Source organism: Streptopelia decaocto (assembly GCF_964273445.1).
Source record: "Streptopelia decaocto genome assembly, chromosome: 3".
Classification (NCBI taxonomy): domain Eukaryota; kingdom Metazoa; phylum Chordata; class Aves; order Columbiformes; family Columbidae; genus Streptopelia; species Streptopelia decaocto.
The window spans coordinates 101,390,290-101,408,836 of NC_138656.1; the positions used below are offsets into that span (position 1 = coordinate 101,390,290).

General features: G+C 39.5%; 1 protein-coding gene across 3 annotated transcripts in view; it reads right to left on the bottom strand.

Annotated features, from left to right (window-relative positions):
* MYT1L (myelin transcription factor 1 like) overlaps positions 1-18,547 on the bottom strand; it is a gene marked incomplete at both ends in the record, with an annotated part of 129,868 nt that overhangs the window by 12,131 nt on the left and 99,190 nt on the right. For all 3 annotated transcript variants that reach the window (XM_082048464.1, XM_082048463.1, XM_082048465.1), the window contains 3 exons: positions 9,128-9,349; positions 10,856-10,939; positions 15,662-15,724. In XM_082048464.1, coding sequence (XP_081904590.1) covers positions 9,128-9,349; positions 10,856-10,939; positions 15,662-15,724 — 369 coding nt within the window. The remainder of the gene's footprint in view (positions 1-9,127; positions 9,350-10,855; positions 10,940-15,661; positions 15,725-18,547) is intronic.

Sequence of the window (18,547 nt, forward strand, 5' to 3'; positions counted from 1 at the left end):
TTTGAAAGAAAAGTCCCTGGGGCACAAATATGCTCCAGAAAAAGGATTAATGAATCTTGAAGTGCTGGCACTTTAAGAGCACTGACAAATTTGCACTTCAACTGGGCACAGCAGTCCTGTGGCAAATTTACATAACGTTTGGTTAAATTCGCTTAGTCAGCAAGGAGGCTCTGTGGGTGGGTTTCTCACATGTGCTTATGAGCCTTGACCTGGATCATCCCTGAACAGGGAAAGAGGTTTGACTCTTGCCCAATGATGCAACAACTGTTCAAAAGTCTCTCCTTAATGTTGGTTAGTGAGGAAGCACTGCAATACTTCACACAGTTTACAGGTGGCCCTTCCAGTAGGTTATGGGGAAGGAGTGTGCACATAATCAAGCACCACTAAGTGCCCCAGGAGCTGGGGGCCACGTACTGCAAAGTTTACCAGCCTCTCTCCACTCCTGTGACTGCACATAACGTGACCTGAAGACCACTGGATTTACCGGCCAGTCGAACAGGGCATGTATTGTGAAGGAGAAAACAGGCTGGGACTTCCCTGTGTATAAACAGGTGAGGTGTATCTCTAGCTACATACCTCTGATTAGTGCTTGTGGGCAGCTAAAAATTTCAAGTGATCTATTTAGTGACCAAGCCCAGCTCACTTAGGCACTTAAAATGAAGCACAGTTTCTCCAGGCACTTCTGTAGACAGCAGAGAGAAAACAGGTACTTCAAGAGGAAAATTCTTCCCACCTCAAATCTAAAAAGCCATCCAGTCATCTCTGCTTTTTTATGGGCTATGCCTGGAATGAGGACAAACAGGCTTATAACCAGAGAGCTTCTGCTAAGTGCCTGGAATCAAGGAGATGTCATTTTGCAAGCACCTGTACAAATTACTGTCTGCTGTCATTTGTCAGGTCTCCTCAGCAAAATGATTTTTCTTATTTATATTGTGCAGCCTGCTTTTTCTCATATAAATTTCATATTATTTTCTCCTTGACTTTCCCAAGGTAAGTAAACCTCTTAAGTCCTTTTAGATTAGCTCTCTGTTAGGAGCCTTTCAGTTTAATAGACTACATCTAATTAAAATGCTATTCCATCCTTCTACCGGCTAGTAATGAAAAGAGATGGCACAACTACCCGCAGTCAGAGGGCCTTATCCTTTCAACAAGCAGGCTCTGAAGTTAGCCACTTCTGACTTTTGCCAAATTTTAACTGATCTGACGGAAGTCTACCATGGTAGGTGTCTGGCCAGGCTCAGATTTTTCCAAATGTCATAGGAAAAAAAATCTCATTTCTCAGAATATATTTGTATACCATTGTTTCGTCAATATACCTTGTTTTATTCATACTGAGGGGAAAAAATTCAAATAATTTAGTGAATATCTCTAATTGTCCGTGAAATGGAACAAGACATTTCACATGGTATTGCTCTGAGTTTAGAGATGCATTCTGCTGCCCTCAGGAAAACAAATGTAGATTAGGCAGAGTTATAAACCCCTGACAGATTGTCACTTGGACACGTTCGGTAGATGTGAGTTAGTGTTTGGCTGCCAGACCTCTGTGTACTTCGTGTTTGTAACAACTGGTAGCACCTTCTCTGCCATCAGCCCCATTCAGGGCTGCAGGCCCTGGAGCAGAAGGTTGCTTGCTGGACACAACAGTGGTGAGACCACCTGTCCTGTTCTGCCAGAACTCAGAAGAAGCTACCTGATGCCAGTCACCTCAAATCCTGAGGCTGAGAAGCACAAAAGTGAGAGGAAAGGTCAAATGGGAGCTATGGGGAAAGAGAAGCAGAAGTAAGAGAGGGGAGGGGAGGGGAGGGGAGGGGAGGGGGGGGGAGGGGAGGGGAGGGGAGGGGAGGGGAGGGGATGGGAGGGGAGGGGAGGGGAGGGGAGGCCAGCAGGGATGCAGTAGGGGAGGAGAAGGATGGGAAGAGGACCGTGTTGAAAAGTAACTTAAGACTTCCCTTGAGCTTATGGGTCAACACAAAATTCCCAAGTCAAAAAATCCTTTGTACTGCAGGATCCACCTTGCAGATTTTAGTTTAATATTTTCCTCCTTTATGTACATTATTATTATTTAATTGCCAGGTTTCTCTCCTTGCCACATTTGTACATCTGTCAGTTTTCAATAATGTCACCATGATGATGCTTATCACTGTCAGTTGTAATTTCTGTTAAATGTTTAGTAAGTTCTTCTCTACTTTTAACATTATATGGGTTTCTCCTGCTGAATTGCAACACAGAGCTTGTAAAAAAAAAAAAGGTGGGAAACAGCAAAATAAATCCATGGCAGGGAGGGGACACGCAGGTTAAAAACAAAGAAATAAACAAACAAACATGTTAAACAACTTTAAAAAACCTACTGGAGAAAAAATGAAACAATGAGAACTGAGTGAATTAATGTTGACTCAAATGTGGCACTCTTTTTGTCAACTTATTGTAGCAACAAATGAAAAAAAGGACAAGACTTGACTTGACAAGAGAGGCCTGGCTAGAAATAGATGCAATATTTTAAAGAGCTGCATATTAGAAGTTTCTTACACATCTGGAGGTTGACAGTATTTATGTTTCATAACTAGATGAATGGAAGAACAAGAAAAATTCATTCTCTTCAAAGTTTTACCATTTTCACCTTTCAAAAGTGCTTTTTATTCTTTGGTTCCCTGGAGCTATAATTGCTGGACAGAAATTCTTCATAAACTTGGTATTTTGGAGGTTTAGAGCATCCTGAGATTTCATCTGGCAGTTTGGTTTCTTTTTGTTTTAAAGGAAGACCACAATTACTTTTTTTATTGTTTTTACAGAAGGTATTTCATCATGACTTATCGCATTTTTGCATTGGGATTCACAGTACTGAAGTACCAAATTAATACGCACCTTCTGATATCTTTAATTTGTACTAGTCCACAGTGAGTGCTGCATCATTCATGCGTATATATATATTAAAAACATCTCAGATCTGATATAACTTTATATTTTCAGTTTTTTAATAAAGCTTCTAAGTTTTCCTTTCTGCATTTATTCGCAAATACCACAAAACTTTGTTTTACATTTCAGCTTTTATTTCAAATAATCTTCCTATCCTGCTGAAAATCTGACACCTGCTAGGAACCCATTATCTCCATCTAAATGCGGGGCACTTTCGTTTCTCCATGAACTGAAAGGAGTAGCTGGCATTTAGTATCTCAGACAACTTAGTGTAATGTAAATCCTGCTGTCTTATCTATAGGCCTCATACAACACTGCATCAACACAAAGGCTATTTCAGGTCCAAGACTCTGTAGTACTGACTTTGCTCAATTAGCAGAGGTTGCAAACCTAAGTATGAAGCATAAAAATCAGAATAATCTGAGGTCTTCTCAGGCCCTATGTAACCATAGAGCTCATTTCTAAAAGACATATTCACTGAACTAATGCTAAGTATTTTTCTGTTTTTAAATGCTGAAGTTGAGAAATGCTGATGCTAATAGAGGATGTGACTGCAGGCAAAGACTGAAAGCTCTGCAATAATTTAGAAGCAAATTTGCAGCCGCTAGTGCATGTTTGGAGATGCAAAGCAGCTGCATTATAGAGCAACTGCCCCTTTGGCACTCTGCATGTGAACACCCAGCTCAGATAAACCCTGGGGTGACATGCTGTTCTATGGACACAGGCTCAAGCAGGCCCTGAGCACCACGAGATTTGGCCATTGGTGGCATTTCCAAATCTCCCCTTCAGGAGCTGAGGTTGATAGCACAGGCTTTTTAGACATCTGTTTCTAAGTGAAGCGTATTTCATGAGATCTGCACATGGAAATCTACAACTCCATCCTTCTTTCATCACATTTGTCATCTCCCGAATGCTTTGGGAGCTCAGAGGTCCCCTGAGGATCTGAGTGTTGGTATCTGTCTGCTTCTAGCAAGCAGCTGCAGAGGGCAGCTCCTGCCATGGGTTCGTATCTTTTTATTTTTTCCTAATCTGCCTCTTCTCAGGCTTAGCAATGCAGCCGTGCAGCTCAGAGCTGTGACCAGCCTCGAATTTCTGGAGAAAACAACACTGGCAGTGCTCCTTCACTTCAGGACATGCACGTGAGGTGATGGCTGAACTGAGTGCACTGCTATTATCTTCCTGCAGGCTTTCTGGCAGCCATACCTTTAGCTAGGCCTTCCCAGTTAATCCGGCTCTGGCAGCCCATAACAGTCACATGTAAACATTTCTCACAAAAGCCTGAGTATCTCTACATCCATTCCTTCAGGAGGGAAAAGGCACTAGATGGTGTCCACTTCTTCCTCCCGGCACATCTAGCCATTTCGCAAGCCCAGTGGCGTGCCCTTGCTGCTCAAACAGAAATCCTATTCTATAGACTTTTTAATGGATCTTAGAGTCCCACTGACCTTGGCAAGGATGCAGGTACACTAAAGAAAAATCTCCACATTCTCATCTCTATTTAGCATTAGCTTCTAAATGCTGAAAATACTTATAATTCAATCAGGTCTAGTATATTATAGATCTACCAGCATGTGCTTTTGTACTGCTTTTGGCTTTTGACAGAGTTATTTTTCTTCATAGTAGCTAGTATGGGACTATGTTTGGGATTTGTGCTGAAAACAGTGTGGATAATAAAGTTATTGCTGAGCCAAGCTTAGTCACTTGCACAGAACCAAGGCCTTTTCTACTTCTCACCCCACCCCACCAGTGAGTAGGCTGGGAGTGGGCAAGAAGTAGGGAGGGGACACAGCTGGGACAGCTGACCCCAATTGACCAAAGGGATGTCCCATACCATATGACACTGGGCTCAGCAATAAAAGCCAGGGGAAGAAGGAGGAAGGGGGGACATTCAGAGTGATGGTGTTTGTCTTATCAAGTCACTGTTAGGAGTAACAGAGCCCTGCTTTCCTGGGGATGGTTGAACACCCTTCTGACCATGGGAAGCAGTAAATGAATTCCTTGTTTTGCTCTGCTTATGGGGACAGTTGTTGCTCTACATAGTAAACTGTCTTCGTCTCAACCCAGGAGTTTTCTTGCTTTTACCCGTGACTCCCCCTGCATCATGCTGGGAGGGAGCGAGCAGCTGTGCGGGGCTGCACTCCCTCCTGGGGTTAAAACACAACAGTTTTCCATAGTGAAGGGAATTTAAAGGTACATCACTGTGTTTGATATGGGTGAACACTGATTAAAATAGAAGTGGGCAGGAAATGGGAGCAGGAACATTGTTTTAGATCTGAAAAGGCATATCTGAATGTAATTTGCACTGAAGTTAGCACAAGCACATTTCCCCATCTGTGCTAAGGAGCAGAGTTGCTAAATCCAAGTGTATTCTAAGAAAGTCCCCAACTGATCATTGTATTACAAATCATGCTGTCCTGAAAAATCTTCTTAAATCAAATATGAGGATGTAAGGGCCGGTTCAAGAACAAAACTGGAAAGCTACAGTATAATAACCAATTTACATTTCATTATAAACTGTTTCATTTACCTATCTACTGACTCCATGCTTACATGGCTTCCAATTCATTTTCATATTGCTGATAGGTCACCTAATTTCACACTGGCCTCTCCTACTAGCACAGGCTCCTTTTTGAAGTATAGTACTCTTAATCCTATGCTTTAAGTCCCTTCTGATAACCCTCTGTTGCCATTCTTCCCTATGCAAAACTTCTTGACAGACTAAAACTATTAATACCAATTTCTGCAGAAAGGCATGGCTAACATTAAATAAACAGAAACCTTTTTTGGTGCCTTTGTTCACAGAATGGGATTCAAAACTTACTGAAATTTGTGACTTTTTCAGTTGACTGCTTATTTCTACATCAGAGGCATGTATGTAAATATGCATATATTTAAATTACAGACTTCACAGTACCAGTTGGAGCAGGCTTTTAACTATGTACTGATTTACCAGAACTTGTGGATCACCTCAAGAGTCCATTGATATCAGTGGAATTACACCACGCGTACAAGGTGCAAGAAAGGCTCTAAGAAACCTTTGCCTCAGACCCTCCCCGCCCCCATATATATTCAATTAATTCAACAGTTGGCATAATTTCCACAAGCCAGTCTGCCATTCTAGTTTCCAGAATATTACAGCTGCTTGGATGATAGCACATTAACAGCTGTCTATGAATGGCAGAATATAAAATCTCAAAGAACACATTAAGGACACTACACATGCACTTAGTATATGCACTTAGAGAAGCGTGCTGATAAAAAATATTTGCACCAGGGAAGAAAAATGATGTATCAGGAGAGAAGCAAGATGTACTGCCAAAATTGAAGACTTTGAACTACTACCTCCCTAGGAGTTTTTACTGCCTCAGTTAATGATCATAACCTTGCTTTCTCCCCATGCATGCTGGACACAGCCATACCTGCAAAAGGCTGTATTTAAGCCTGGTTGCATCTTGTAATCGTCATAGCATTGCTTCTCTTTAGAAGGTGGTGTTTGAGCTATACAGCCATAGCTGTGTAGCAAAATGTTGTCGAGGAAGAAGATGAGACCACAGACTATTAAAATGGATACACTAAAAGTGAGGGGATATTCCATCCTTAGGTAAGGAAATGCATAGTCTGTAATTTAGGTAGGACTAAACTCCACATTAGGACAAGAAGGTTTAAATGTCTGCATGGGGACTCTGTGTCAAATCTTCCACAGAGCTCATTTAACAAGTCTAGCACCCTTCCAGATCCCCTGCGATGCATGTTCAGCTCTCAGCTGTTACAGTCAAAGGAATGTCTCACAAATCTTCTGTCATTTCTGCCCGCCCAGTAAGGCCATCTTGCATGCCTCATCAACACTTCCAAGGGCATAACGTGTCTATCCCTTTTGGTGCACTCAGTGCATTTAGGATACAGCTCTGATCAAAGGCAGGTGTCTGCTTCACAGGTGAAGCGAACAACTCTCCAGATCCATTGACTCCATTCACTGGAAGAGGAGCAAAAGCACCTTGTTCAACTTTACATAGATTCTTAAAGGAGGTGAATTGTTCTAAGCTCAATCCTATGTGCAGAGTTTGGTTCGGTTGTTCGTATACAGGCATGAAATGCCGCTTGAGAAGATGTATCATTAAGGCTGGTAAATACGACACTGGACCTTCCACAGAGGTATGCCCTTCTGAGCAACAGCTGGAGGCTACGTAAATTATCCAAAAGGCATCTAAAGTGGCTTCAAGTGATTTTCTTTGTGTGAGCAAATGAACCAAGCCCTTTTAACAGCATCTTAAGAATTCTACAAGAATATTTTTTTAAATAATAAGGCTTTTTATTAATATTGCCATAGCTTATGAAAGCTTCAAGAAACTGTTAAACTTGCTCACAACAAGTTAAAATACTTGCGCTTTGTTACATGAAGACAATTAATAAGATCAGTCTACTTCTGTCAGTCTTTTAAAGTGACCTTTCATCTTCTGGTGCTCTCCTCTAACAATGGACCTCTATACCCAAAACTGGTCTTATAAGGTAAGCTGTTACATGTCTTGGTTTCTACTTAAAACAATAGTCCTCAAGAAAGAACCAGGCTGCAATGGCATATTTCAGTTTCTCCATTGCAAAAAAAAAGAATTTAAATTTCATTCTATTTTTTTTTTCAGAAAAACATTCCTGTTAAAAAAACGCCACAAACCTCCAGGTACCACTTGCCCCTTAATTTTGAAGAACAGTTAAATAAGTATCAGTACGTTCCTTTTAGAAGTTAGTTATTCTGGTTGCAAGAATTTTCTCCTTGAAAATATAAATACCATGTAAATACCCCTTGAAAGCAATGTCTCAGTAATTATATTGTACCTTTCAACTAAAGATAAAATGATTTCAAAATGTTAATGACAGATCTCTATGAGTTAAATAAATGTTACACCATTATAAAGAAAGCTAAACTGAAATATGAATGCTAATGCTGCTATTTTACTGAAAGCCAGAAACTTAAATTCACATGTGGATATCTGCACAAATGGTTGGGGCTTTTGCATCTGCATTCCCTAAAGCCTATGGGAGCTGCAGGCTGTGTAACACGTTTCACCACCTTGGTAGCACCTCAGGTCATGGACCAGAATCCCATCATGGTAGGTACCAGACAAACACTGAGTAGGAAAACAGCTCTGAACCTAAACAATAAAAGGAACTATGTGCACAAAGTCTGGAGAGGTTGCAGTAAGGGTGAGGCTTTTGAGTTAAGGCATAAAGGGTTGTCAAAGAAAGGATCAAAGGAAATAGTTACAGGCAAGAGGAGGAAGAAAGAGCTCACTTTTCACCTCCATATCTAGCACTGACTACAAAGATCAGGTTGGTTTAGTTAACTAAAAGGTATAGAAGTTCAGCTGAGGTCTGCCTGGAGAAGGGTGACAAATGAGGCACATTGGCTTGATATATTTGAAGTAACAGAGTTCTGTATTAGTGAATATGTAATAAGAAATTTGCTCTGGAATGATAGTCATGTTCAGGCTAAGATTCTCAGTCAAAGCTCCAAGAACACCCTTGCTTCCTCATAAGCTAATATCTAAACTGGCAGGAAGATTTATCACTAAAAGGCTGCCTGATTTTTCTTTCTTAATCTCTTAAAAGCAATGAAAAATGTTATCACTGAAGTTCTCTTATTTTTGCTAAGTTTATGCAAAATTGGGCTTCGTATCTTTTGTCAAATACTTGCATTCCATTAGTTTTAATCAATCTCCTGTATTTTACATTTATTGTTTTGAGCAAACATTTTCATTACCAAATGAATAAAAGCACTTTGTTTTTATGGAACTGGTTCCTTAAATTCTTCAGTTCCATGGTTTGATGTGTGGGAACCAACAATGTGTTCAAGACCTCTGAAAACCAGGGGCATTCAGATTTGTATTGCCAAATCTATCATAAGGTAATTTGTCCAGCGTCACTAAAGAAAGCAGCAACAGATTTACAGTTATTGTCATGCACACTTTTTTCCCTAAAATTTTCTGTGTACTATAGATCTGATTCAGGTCACTACCTGAAAGCAAGGACTTGTATGAAAAAAATTTGTGTGTCTTGACTTCCAGTTATCTACAAACGTATGTAGGAAGATTATTTTTCAAAGTAATAATGTAATTCAAAAGGAACAGAGAAATGCCATGACAAAAAGCTGTAGTTTAAATCTTGCTAATCTAATTTAAATAACAATTGTAAGTGAAAAATATAAGCCATAGTTACTCACCTGCGATGAGTAAGAAAACTACCACTGACATGTCCTGAGCCATCACATCCTGGGGTTGGACATGACATTCCTTCCGTCTTCACTGACTTCCAAGAGAACTGTGAGCCATTGAGGTACCCATCCTTTTGCCTTTTGGCAGCTAGAGGACACCCTGACGCACTGCGATGGGATGCATATTTTCCAGTTATATGACCCTGACCATCACAACCAGGAACTGGACATCTGGATAGCAGATAGATGAGATAAACTTTATTGTCTTGCCATCATATACCTGGTAGCCTCTACAACGAAGTCAAAATAAACCCGACATGAAAAGAAAAGAACAATCATGCACTGTGGTCTTAAAAATAGTCAAGATACCCTGTAGTGGGTAAAATTAGAAGCAGAACTTCACTAATACAAATAAAAATACGTCCTTTGATAAACTGCAAGGAGGCTAGCCAGTAGACGAAGTCACAGCTGTTGACATTGTGCAATGGCAACAAAAGGACTGAGACATATATTTGAATTGCAAGTGTTCATTACAGTAAGTATTACAATGGAATTTAAATGTTGGCTATGGAGCTCCACTCAGCAGGGAAATTGCCCGTAAAACCTCTATAAGCATAAAATCCTACTTAGTGTAGTCCTTGGTACATTTTATTTAAGCGTGTGGAATCTAAAGAAGACTTGTCTGAAGTCATGAAAATGTTAGGTATAAAGTGATCATGAAACCTCATCAGAAATGCTGAGCACCCTTAAACATGCTCTGAATAGGAGAGATTATAATAAACTATGTGTTACAGCCTAGAGAGAGCAATGAATGCAGTTCTGTATTCATCTGATGGTTTTCCTTACTTGGGAATTGCCACATACATTTGCCCTGTATACTTCTAAAAAATTAACAACCAGGGATAGAAGGCACAGGTTAGAATCTTCAAAGCAAAATGTTTAAAGAAAAAATATATATATTTTTTTCAGTATGCTGCTACATAAAACATGCCAAAACAAGGCTGGTTACTTCACTGTTTGTCCCTCACTAAATTGTTGCTCTAACTCACCCCTGAGGATCCAGTCCTGGGTGGACCAAGCCAGGGGTGTCCAACTCATTTTCACCAGGGGCCACATCAGCCCCGTGGTTGTCCTTCAAAGGGCCAAATGTAATTTTAGGACTGTAAAAAGGAGGAATAGTTACATCTTTACAACAACCTCACAACAGCGAGGCTGACGTGGCCGCCCGTGAAAATGAGTTGGACACCCCTGGTCTAAGCAGTCACTAAACCATCTGAGTTCAGTGGCCACAGATATCTGCACCTTGCAAGAAGAAGCCAAGACCTATAGGTAGGCATTTTTTTCCCTCTTGCAAAGTGCATAAACAGTTAGATTTGTTGCAGTAATCTCATGCAAATACTCAGTTCTCTATTCCCACAACTACTTTATTTAGCATGTATGGTTTGTCTAAAATATGCAACACTTTCAAGGTTTTTTTAGGAGATAGAGATCTAGGTAATTTTTTAATTTCATGTGAAAAAACATATTTAAAGCTGTTTCTAAATTATAGAAGATTGTATATTTGGCTGAATATTGTATCCTTTGCTGAATAAATCAGCACAGATCCTTGATTTGCTGTTCACTCATGGAAATCAGTATGGCCATCTGCTCTATCACACAATAACATTTATACCTTCATAAAAAGCTGATGATATCTATGACTTTATAAATCACATGACTGACAATATTTATTCTCACCTAATTGGCTCTTGGTCTTCTTTGTCTTCCTTGCTTTGTGCTATCCTGATTCCACTTTTCTTTGCTCGCGGACAGCCTGAAAGACTGAGTGAAAGAAAACGTTTAAAAATGCAGTTTCTCATTCTGGAGTACAGTTAACAGGGGATGCACTTCCTATCTGAAAAACTGGCAGAATAGGTAATTCCACCCAGTTTCCAAAATCAAAGTCCAAGTGGTTTCAACGAGGAGAGCTGCAGGACAGAACCAGGAGGGGGAATCCACACAGTGGGATGTGCAGCGTAGGACAGGACGGCAGGCGCTGCGCAGACCACAGCACTGGCCGGCCCCGAGGGGTCTGACTCAGCAGCAGCAGCAGCGACAGCTTTAACAGGAATAGAAATCAGTGTTTCAGAGAGATGTTATGTCTTCTGTATGTCTGAGCGGGAAGGAAGAATAGGCTCAAAAAACATTAGTCTTTGGATCCCTTGGTAGGATTAACGATTTCTCTGTGGAGCACATTAGAAACACTACCAAACCTCTGCAGCCATCATGTAAGAATCCTACAGAACTCCTGAATAAAAACACAGCAGAGCTCATAGCTGCCATGATGCCTTCCTGAGAAAGGGTTTAAGTGTTCAGAACTCACCCAGACACAAAGATTTGGTAGAGACAAAGTTATGTGTTAGGTTAAGGAATGTTACATTTAACTACACGCTGAGAATGTTATTTTTAACTACACAAGTTATATCTGTTCTAAGATCTTATGAGCTCAGTCCTCCCTTTGCATATGAAGAATTCATTACAGAAACCATTTAGTAGTCTTGACAATGACTTTAATAGATATTTAAAGATTTTTTTAAGTAGCTGTTTTCTGAGGACACAAATATGTCTATCAAAAAGTCATGCTTTGTCCTCTACTTAAGTGTTATTTCCATCTTAACATATCCAACAGCAGAACACCACCTTCAAAAGTAATGAGATGAGAGATGAAGTAGTGTTGCCAAAGAAAAACTTCTGCAGAGAAAGAAAATAAATAGAAGATTAAAAAATTGTTTTCAGCATAAAAAAGGTACTTCAGTGTTGTATGGTAGGTCCTATCTTCAGGAAGAAGAGACAGAAACAGTGGTAGCAAAATTTTCAGTTATTTGGCAAGACCAGCGAGGACTGGGAAGGAAAAGCAGAGAAAAGGGTGATGCAATCACACACAGAATTCCATGTCAGTTATGAAAAAGTGACAGAAATAGAGTTTACATGCTGTAAAGTCATAAAAAAGTCAATTAAAGAAAGGTAGGAACATTAGCGCAAGACATAGTCTATTATTACCTAGCAACGCTTAATGAGATGGCATGGCTACATCTATGGTGGTAAACGGAAGGGACCAAGAACTGCTGTCTTGACCCAAGACCAGCAAGCTCACATCCATCCAGCTGAACTCTCTACCTCAGCACAGCAGGACAGCTACACCCATATTGCTTATAGAGAATAATCTGGACCCATGCTGAGACGTAAATCATATCTGAGAATTGCCTGGGAGAGTTTCAGTGGCCCAGGGTCAGCACCATGCCAGGGGACATGCTAACACTTTATTAGCGCAGGCATCTGCACTCTGGTGCTTGGACCTGTGCTTGTTTCCCATTTCGCTTTCTAGTTTAAATGCAAGCTGACCATTTTCCTTTGTAAAGCAAACTGCTGTTTATTCCAGCATGCATAGTGCACACCAAAGTAACATAGTTCCTTCTGTACAAACTAAATCTCACAAAGCCCATGACACTTAAAAATAGTTATATTTGAAAATATTAATAATATCGTCTGTAAGAAGAGAAAGGCAGGAGGAACAGAGTCTGAGTGATTTAGAATGAGAGGATGCAAGCTCTGGGGCAAGGGGGCAGTTCAGAAACAGGCTGGTTCATTGTCCCCCATACAACTGCACTGCACAAAGTGAAGGACAGAGGACAGGAGTTACAGATATCCCTGGCTTATCTGTGACACTAGCTGCGCCCACCATGTGAGAATAATCAGGTCTTGTATCCAAAAATTGCATAGTTAATAGAAATGCCTCAGAAAACGATACTCTTTTTTGCAGGTGTACAGATGGGTATGCTTGTAGATGATGACATTTTCATAACAAAATCTGAATGAAGAATTTCTGCCTTGATTAATGATTTAATGCTTTCTGCATATTAAATCAATTTAATTATCACCTACTTACTGGTGTTTTGGTGCGTCGTCTTTTTGCAATAGATCTTTCTATTCTGGCTCTGTGATTTATTAGAAAATTCTAAGGCCTTTCAGGTCCTCCAAACAGACATTTTCAACAGACAGCTTCTGAGATTATGATTAATTCATTTTGCTTCTGACAGCAGATTCACCAAGAAAACATATGCCAAGGATGAGCCTTTGCTTTATTTTTTTTAATCCTATAATAATCAAAAGCTATTACAAAGTAAACATATTATTTCATTTTTATATCAGTTTAATTCCTTATATATGAAGATAAAAGACAACAAGGGAAACTCAACATGGGTATATGTTGATATAATTTCTTGCATATATTGAATGGGTGTGTGGAATTGCAGAGAGTTATGGCAGAGTTCAACCTGCCTTCATGTGCGCTTGCTGTTGAGCAGCCATTTTAAATACAAATGACACAGAGACATCTTGGCAGCCATTAAAGAGAGAAGTTTGTCATTCTTTCCGAAACTGAAAAGGTTGTAACGGATGGTATGAAATACAAACAAAAATCTTAATTCAGATGCAAGAATAGGTAAATGCTAATTTTCAATGTGGGAATTAGAAAGCTTAACTGTGAACATGCTGTGGGGTCTTTCATATTCAACAGTTCCAGATTTAGGCTACAGGTTTGTTGCCCTTTTAGAGACCGTGCAGTTTGCTGGCCTCACCACCTCAGAGAACAGCCTTGACAGGTACCATGACCTGAACAGTGTGGGGCTGGCTCCATGCAAACACAACAGGTCTCCTGGCGACATAGGTAGTTTTAAGCAAAGAGACATTACTCCTTCAGTGTCAGTGCCCCCATGCCCACAGGCAGCCAAGGACCTGGGGTTGCTGTGGAGGCCCTTTGGAAGAGAAAAGAAGGACTGTTCCCCGGAGGTATGTCATCAATATAGACATAATGGCATTTCAAAAGGCAGAGTGTGTTAAATTCCAATGGACTGGACAAATTACAGATCACTTAGTTTTGCAGAATTACTTTTTTTTGTCTTTCTGTGTACTGACTATGCTGCAGAATCAAATGAAAACTTGGTCCAGCACTCTTCTGCAAAAATACAAGTACATAACAATTTACAGATGAAAGTAGGTAACACCATCTAGTTCGTGGTCTGGTCCTGCAGTGGTCAGAAGACAATGCCCAGGGAAAGGGTTTAAAAAATGAGCTGACATGCAGTGATTCTTCCTTGCCTGCTTGTAGGTTTCTCATCTTTGTAACACTTGGCCTTCTGCATCTTCACTGTCCTGTGTGTGTCTGGTTAAATGTATGACCAAATACATAACTTCTTGAAATAGCAAAATCAGGGCATAGCTACATCAAGAATACTATTAGTAAATGTGTGAGCTGATAAATCCACATAGAGCTAAATGTAGTAAGAAATTTGACCTTAAATCCCTTTGAAAGTGTGATATAATCTCCTACATCATGTAAGTGATTTAAAAATGTTTACATCTTCTCCTTTCTAATGTTATTTGTACTTTTGATGTTTAACTGTGCATTATAGAAACTGTTATTTTGATCTTTCATTTTTACAGCATGTAAAGGTATGGCGCTTTCCCAATCTCTATGTTATTTATGTTTTTACTTTAAACTGTTTGTTGCTTTTACTGGGAATACATTTAAACTGGAAATTTGTATATTGACTAGTTATAGCCAACCTACAGAGACTGTCTGAAGCAACTAAATATCCAGACTCAACAGTATTACTACACATGGGAGTTAAGAGCCTTTACTAACAAATGAGAGGTGGGCTACAGTATTATTCTTTGATTAAACTGGATAGCTGTTTACAAAACATGGTGCAGCTCTTCTCTAGTGATTTATAGTTCTCAAATAGCCACAGGGGAACTGCTAATTACACAGCATTCGTAACATTACCTCTACAGTTGTACCACTGTAATTCATTTTGAGGTTACCAACAACACCCTAATTAGTAAACGTGAAGCTTTCTTTGGCCCTTGGTGAAGATCACAGTTATAGTTTAAGCAGCTAAGGTAACAGCTTTCATCCGTACGTTTGTTTTTCCATTCTTCTGGCTTTACATAGTGTTGTACTATGTGCTGTGATTTAAAAACAAGCCAAGCTTTGCTTTGAAATGTACTAACAAGACTGGGGCATATTAGGCAAAACAGGTACTTTTTCCCTCTGCTTGAAGCTGGTAAGACTTCAGCTTGGACAAAAGGTAAAGATCTGTGTTCAATTTGGCATTTTAGGAAATGCAGAGAAATATAACTTGTGGGGAAAAAAATTCCAGAAAAGGTAAGATTGTGAGGAGAAGAGTTAAGTCATTCAGAATGTAAAGCAGCAGAAACTGATGAATGTTGAATTACTTCCCTAGGCTAAGAGAGAAGGTACAAAAACTGGATTCATTTTCTACAAAGATTTTGCTATATATTAACAAAAATCTTCCTACCTGTTTGGGTAGTGAGCCACGCTGAAACTGAGAAATACTATTCATTGGTGATAAATAACATGAGTTAGACTAATGTATGTGTATATAGGGCACACAATGATGAGGGAGGGAAGAGAGGTCCGTTGCAGTCCCTTCTAGCCCTTCAGTTGTTTGATTTAAAGAACAAAAACTTCTCTTTACGTACCTTCGATGTGAAGCATAATTTCCAGTAATATGCCCAGAGCCATCACAACCAGGGGTGGGACACCTAGAATAATAATGGGAAACATAGGGAGCAGCGTTACTGACAGGAAAGACAGAGCCACCCACAAAAAAACATCAACTGTCTCAGTCCTTCTTTCCACGGGTGCCAGCCTGGGGACCTCCAGCATTGCTAAACCTGAGCTTAATTCCATACCGGGGACAAACATAGTTTTTTCATTCACAAAATATTTTTGTCTGTCACTCCTCACCTGCCCACTCAAACGCTTTCTGGATATCTCTAGCATCAGCAGATTAGTGGTGCTTTCCAGCAGCAGCGTCACATTCCCGCACCACCAGGAATAAGTAGAGTTGACAGCAAACAGAATATCCCCATGTTAAGTAAGCTTAGGTAGTTAGGTGTAAGATTAGGTAATGGCTAACACCAGAGCAAGCCATTTTGTTTTCCATCATAGCTACTGCTCTAACCCCACGGCACAGTGTCACAAAGTCGCACCACGGAGAGACCCCTTCACCTCTCCAAGAAGTGCAGGAGATGCCTAAGGAAAAGAAAATGTGTACATGGGGCAGTAATGCTGGCCTCTTGCAGAGAAATGGTAACCTACCCAAACACTCCCAAACACCAAGGTACAGCACCAGACAGAGAAGTCACTGATACAGACATCAGTGGAATTTCTAATAGCTGAAAGACATCAGTCACCAAAGAAAATTCGTGGGTTTTTCTCTACATTTCAAAGGTGATTGCCATCACCACAGAATAAGCTAAATTATAATGCTAAGTAAAATCATTAGCTGGTCTTTGGACTGCTACACTAAATCACAGAAAGACAAAGGAAGAATAAATTTATATTCATTTTACCAAAAAGACGAATGTTACATGATTTCCAGAAAGTCACTTTCCTTGAGCCTGAGTTTTGAATTTTAGCCATGCTTTAAAGCTTCATTTGAAGAAAGCATTCAAATTCAAAAAAGCATGCGCACAAATTCAGATGTTGCATTCTGAAACGTCAGATTTCCATAGCATTAAATTCTTTCACTATTTGAATCCAGCATTCACGCAGCCTTTGGCTTTCACCCTTTAGTTACATGTGTGCTTTCCTCAAATTTGGTCCAACATACTGGTCAACTTTTTTTCCACAACGGTTTCTGCAGAGACTTGAAAGTTGTTTGTTTGTTTTTGGTTTTGTTTTGCTTTGTTTTCTTTTTTAAATCAGGAATTAAGCAACCCAGAATTCAGTGCAATAGAGCTGTCATGTTCCTTTAAGCTTCATTTTAGCTCTTTAAAGCTAGCAAGTATTACCTACTTCTGACAAGTTCAGCAGGGCCAAACTTCAAATACTTCCTTAAAGACAATTCTCCTGTTCTCTTGCTTTACATGACCGAGTATAAGACCACAATCTTGACTAGATGGTATAAGGACTACTGTGAATCTTAATCTGAAAGACCAATATACAGGTTGACATCACACACAAATCTTTCTGCTTGTAGAAAGATAAAAACCTGATTTTTCCATATTTTCTTCTGACACAAATTAGGGAAAATCTGGCCCTTGGCGAAAACATCATAGCTCCTTCTGTATGGCACTTACTATTCTTTCTTTGCTCTGGCTGCACATGGCTAGCACAAACTTTGGCTACTTCTTTCAGTTAAAAAATAAATGGCTAGGGCATCTTACATAAAGGGTCTTATTTTAAATGCATCATATCTAAATATTTAGATGTTCTCCCTATTTATTTTTATTTTTTGGCAAACATTTTGAGATCTGTAACTCCTGCTCCATGTGTTTTTTTAATGCAAGGTATCTTCAGTCATTTACAATGCCTATTTCCTACTTCCATCAAGACCAGCTGCATCACTGTGGCCTGCCTGAAGCTTCTAAAGGTATTGAGTCAAAACATATGGGAACAAGATTTAATTAAGGGAGCTGACTAAACTTTGGCTCTAAATGTCCATGACATTTAAATGAATAAAGGAGAAAAAGGAGCCATGAGACTGTTCCTCTGTAGTCTGTCTGAGGTACTACAAGGATCCCTTAATGAACCCATGCTGTTTGAAGCCATCATTGTCCACTACAGATTTTTCAATCCTTTTGAGAACAAGCTATTATCAAAATGGAACAATGGTCTTTCTCATCTTTTCCAAGACTTTTTCTACAGGAAGGCATGACTAATAGTGCTTTAACAAACAGGATTTACAAAATCCATCAGTATATCCAATCAGTCTTAAAATTAGACCATTACACCTCAAGCATTTGGAGAGTCTTACACAATTTAAAAACCAGCTTATTTCTGTGTCATTTAAAAAAAAAAAAAAAAGTAACTGAAGTTAAAGAGGAAATCACTCTGTGGTAAGTTGAACTGAGAATCTTCACAATGGGCTCTGTACAGTTCATATTAGTTTAAAATCATACTTCTGATTAAACCAGAGGAGATTTCTTATGTAGGCAAGGATTTTAGAAAGACCTTTCAGATTTTGATTTTGGCACTATAATATTTATTTTCAAGTTTCATAATCTTATATTGATCTAAATGTAACAGAAGAAATGACAGTTTAGTGCAGTTGATAACAGTGTTTAAAAACCATGGAACATTTCTGTTCACTGTGGGTTCCATTCTATGAGAAGTGCTTATAACCACTGTGAAATACAGGAAGCAGATCTACAGCAGTCTGTTTCAACTATAAAGTTATTACAATATTTGATATCCTCAGCAGATTAGATAAGGAGACAACTGCAAGTCCTTGTACCATTGGAACTGCAAGTCTGTATTTTCAGAATGTCTGATCATATATTGGATACTACATTACTATCAACTACTACCTGTGCATATTTGACTTATCATATCTACATGCAACAATGCCAGAAAAATTG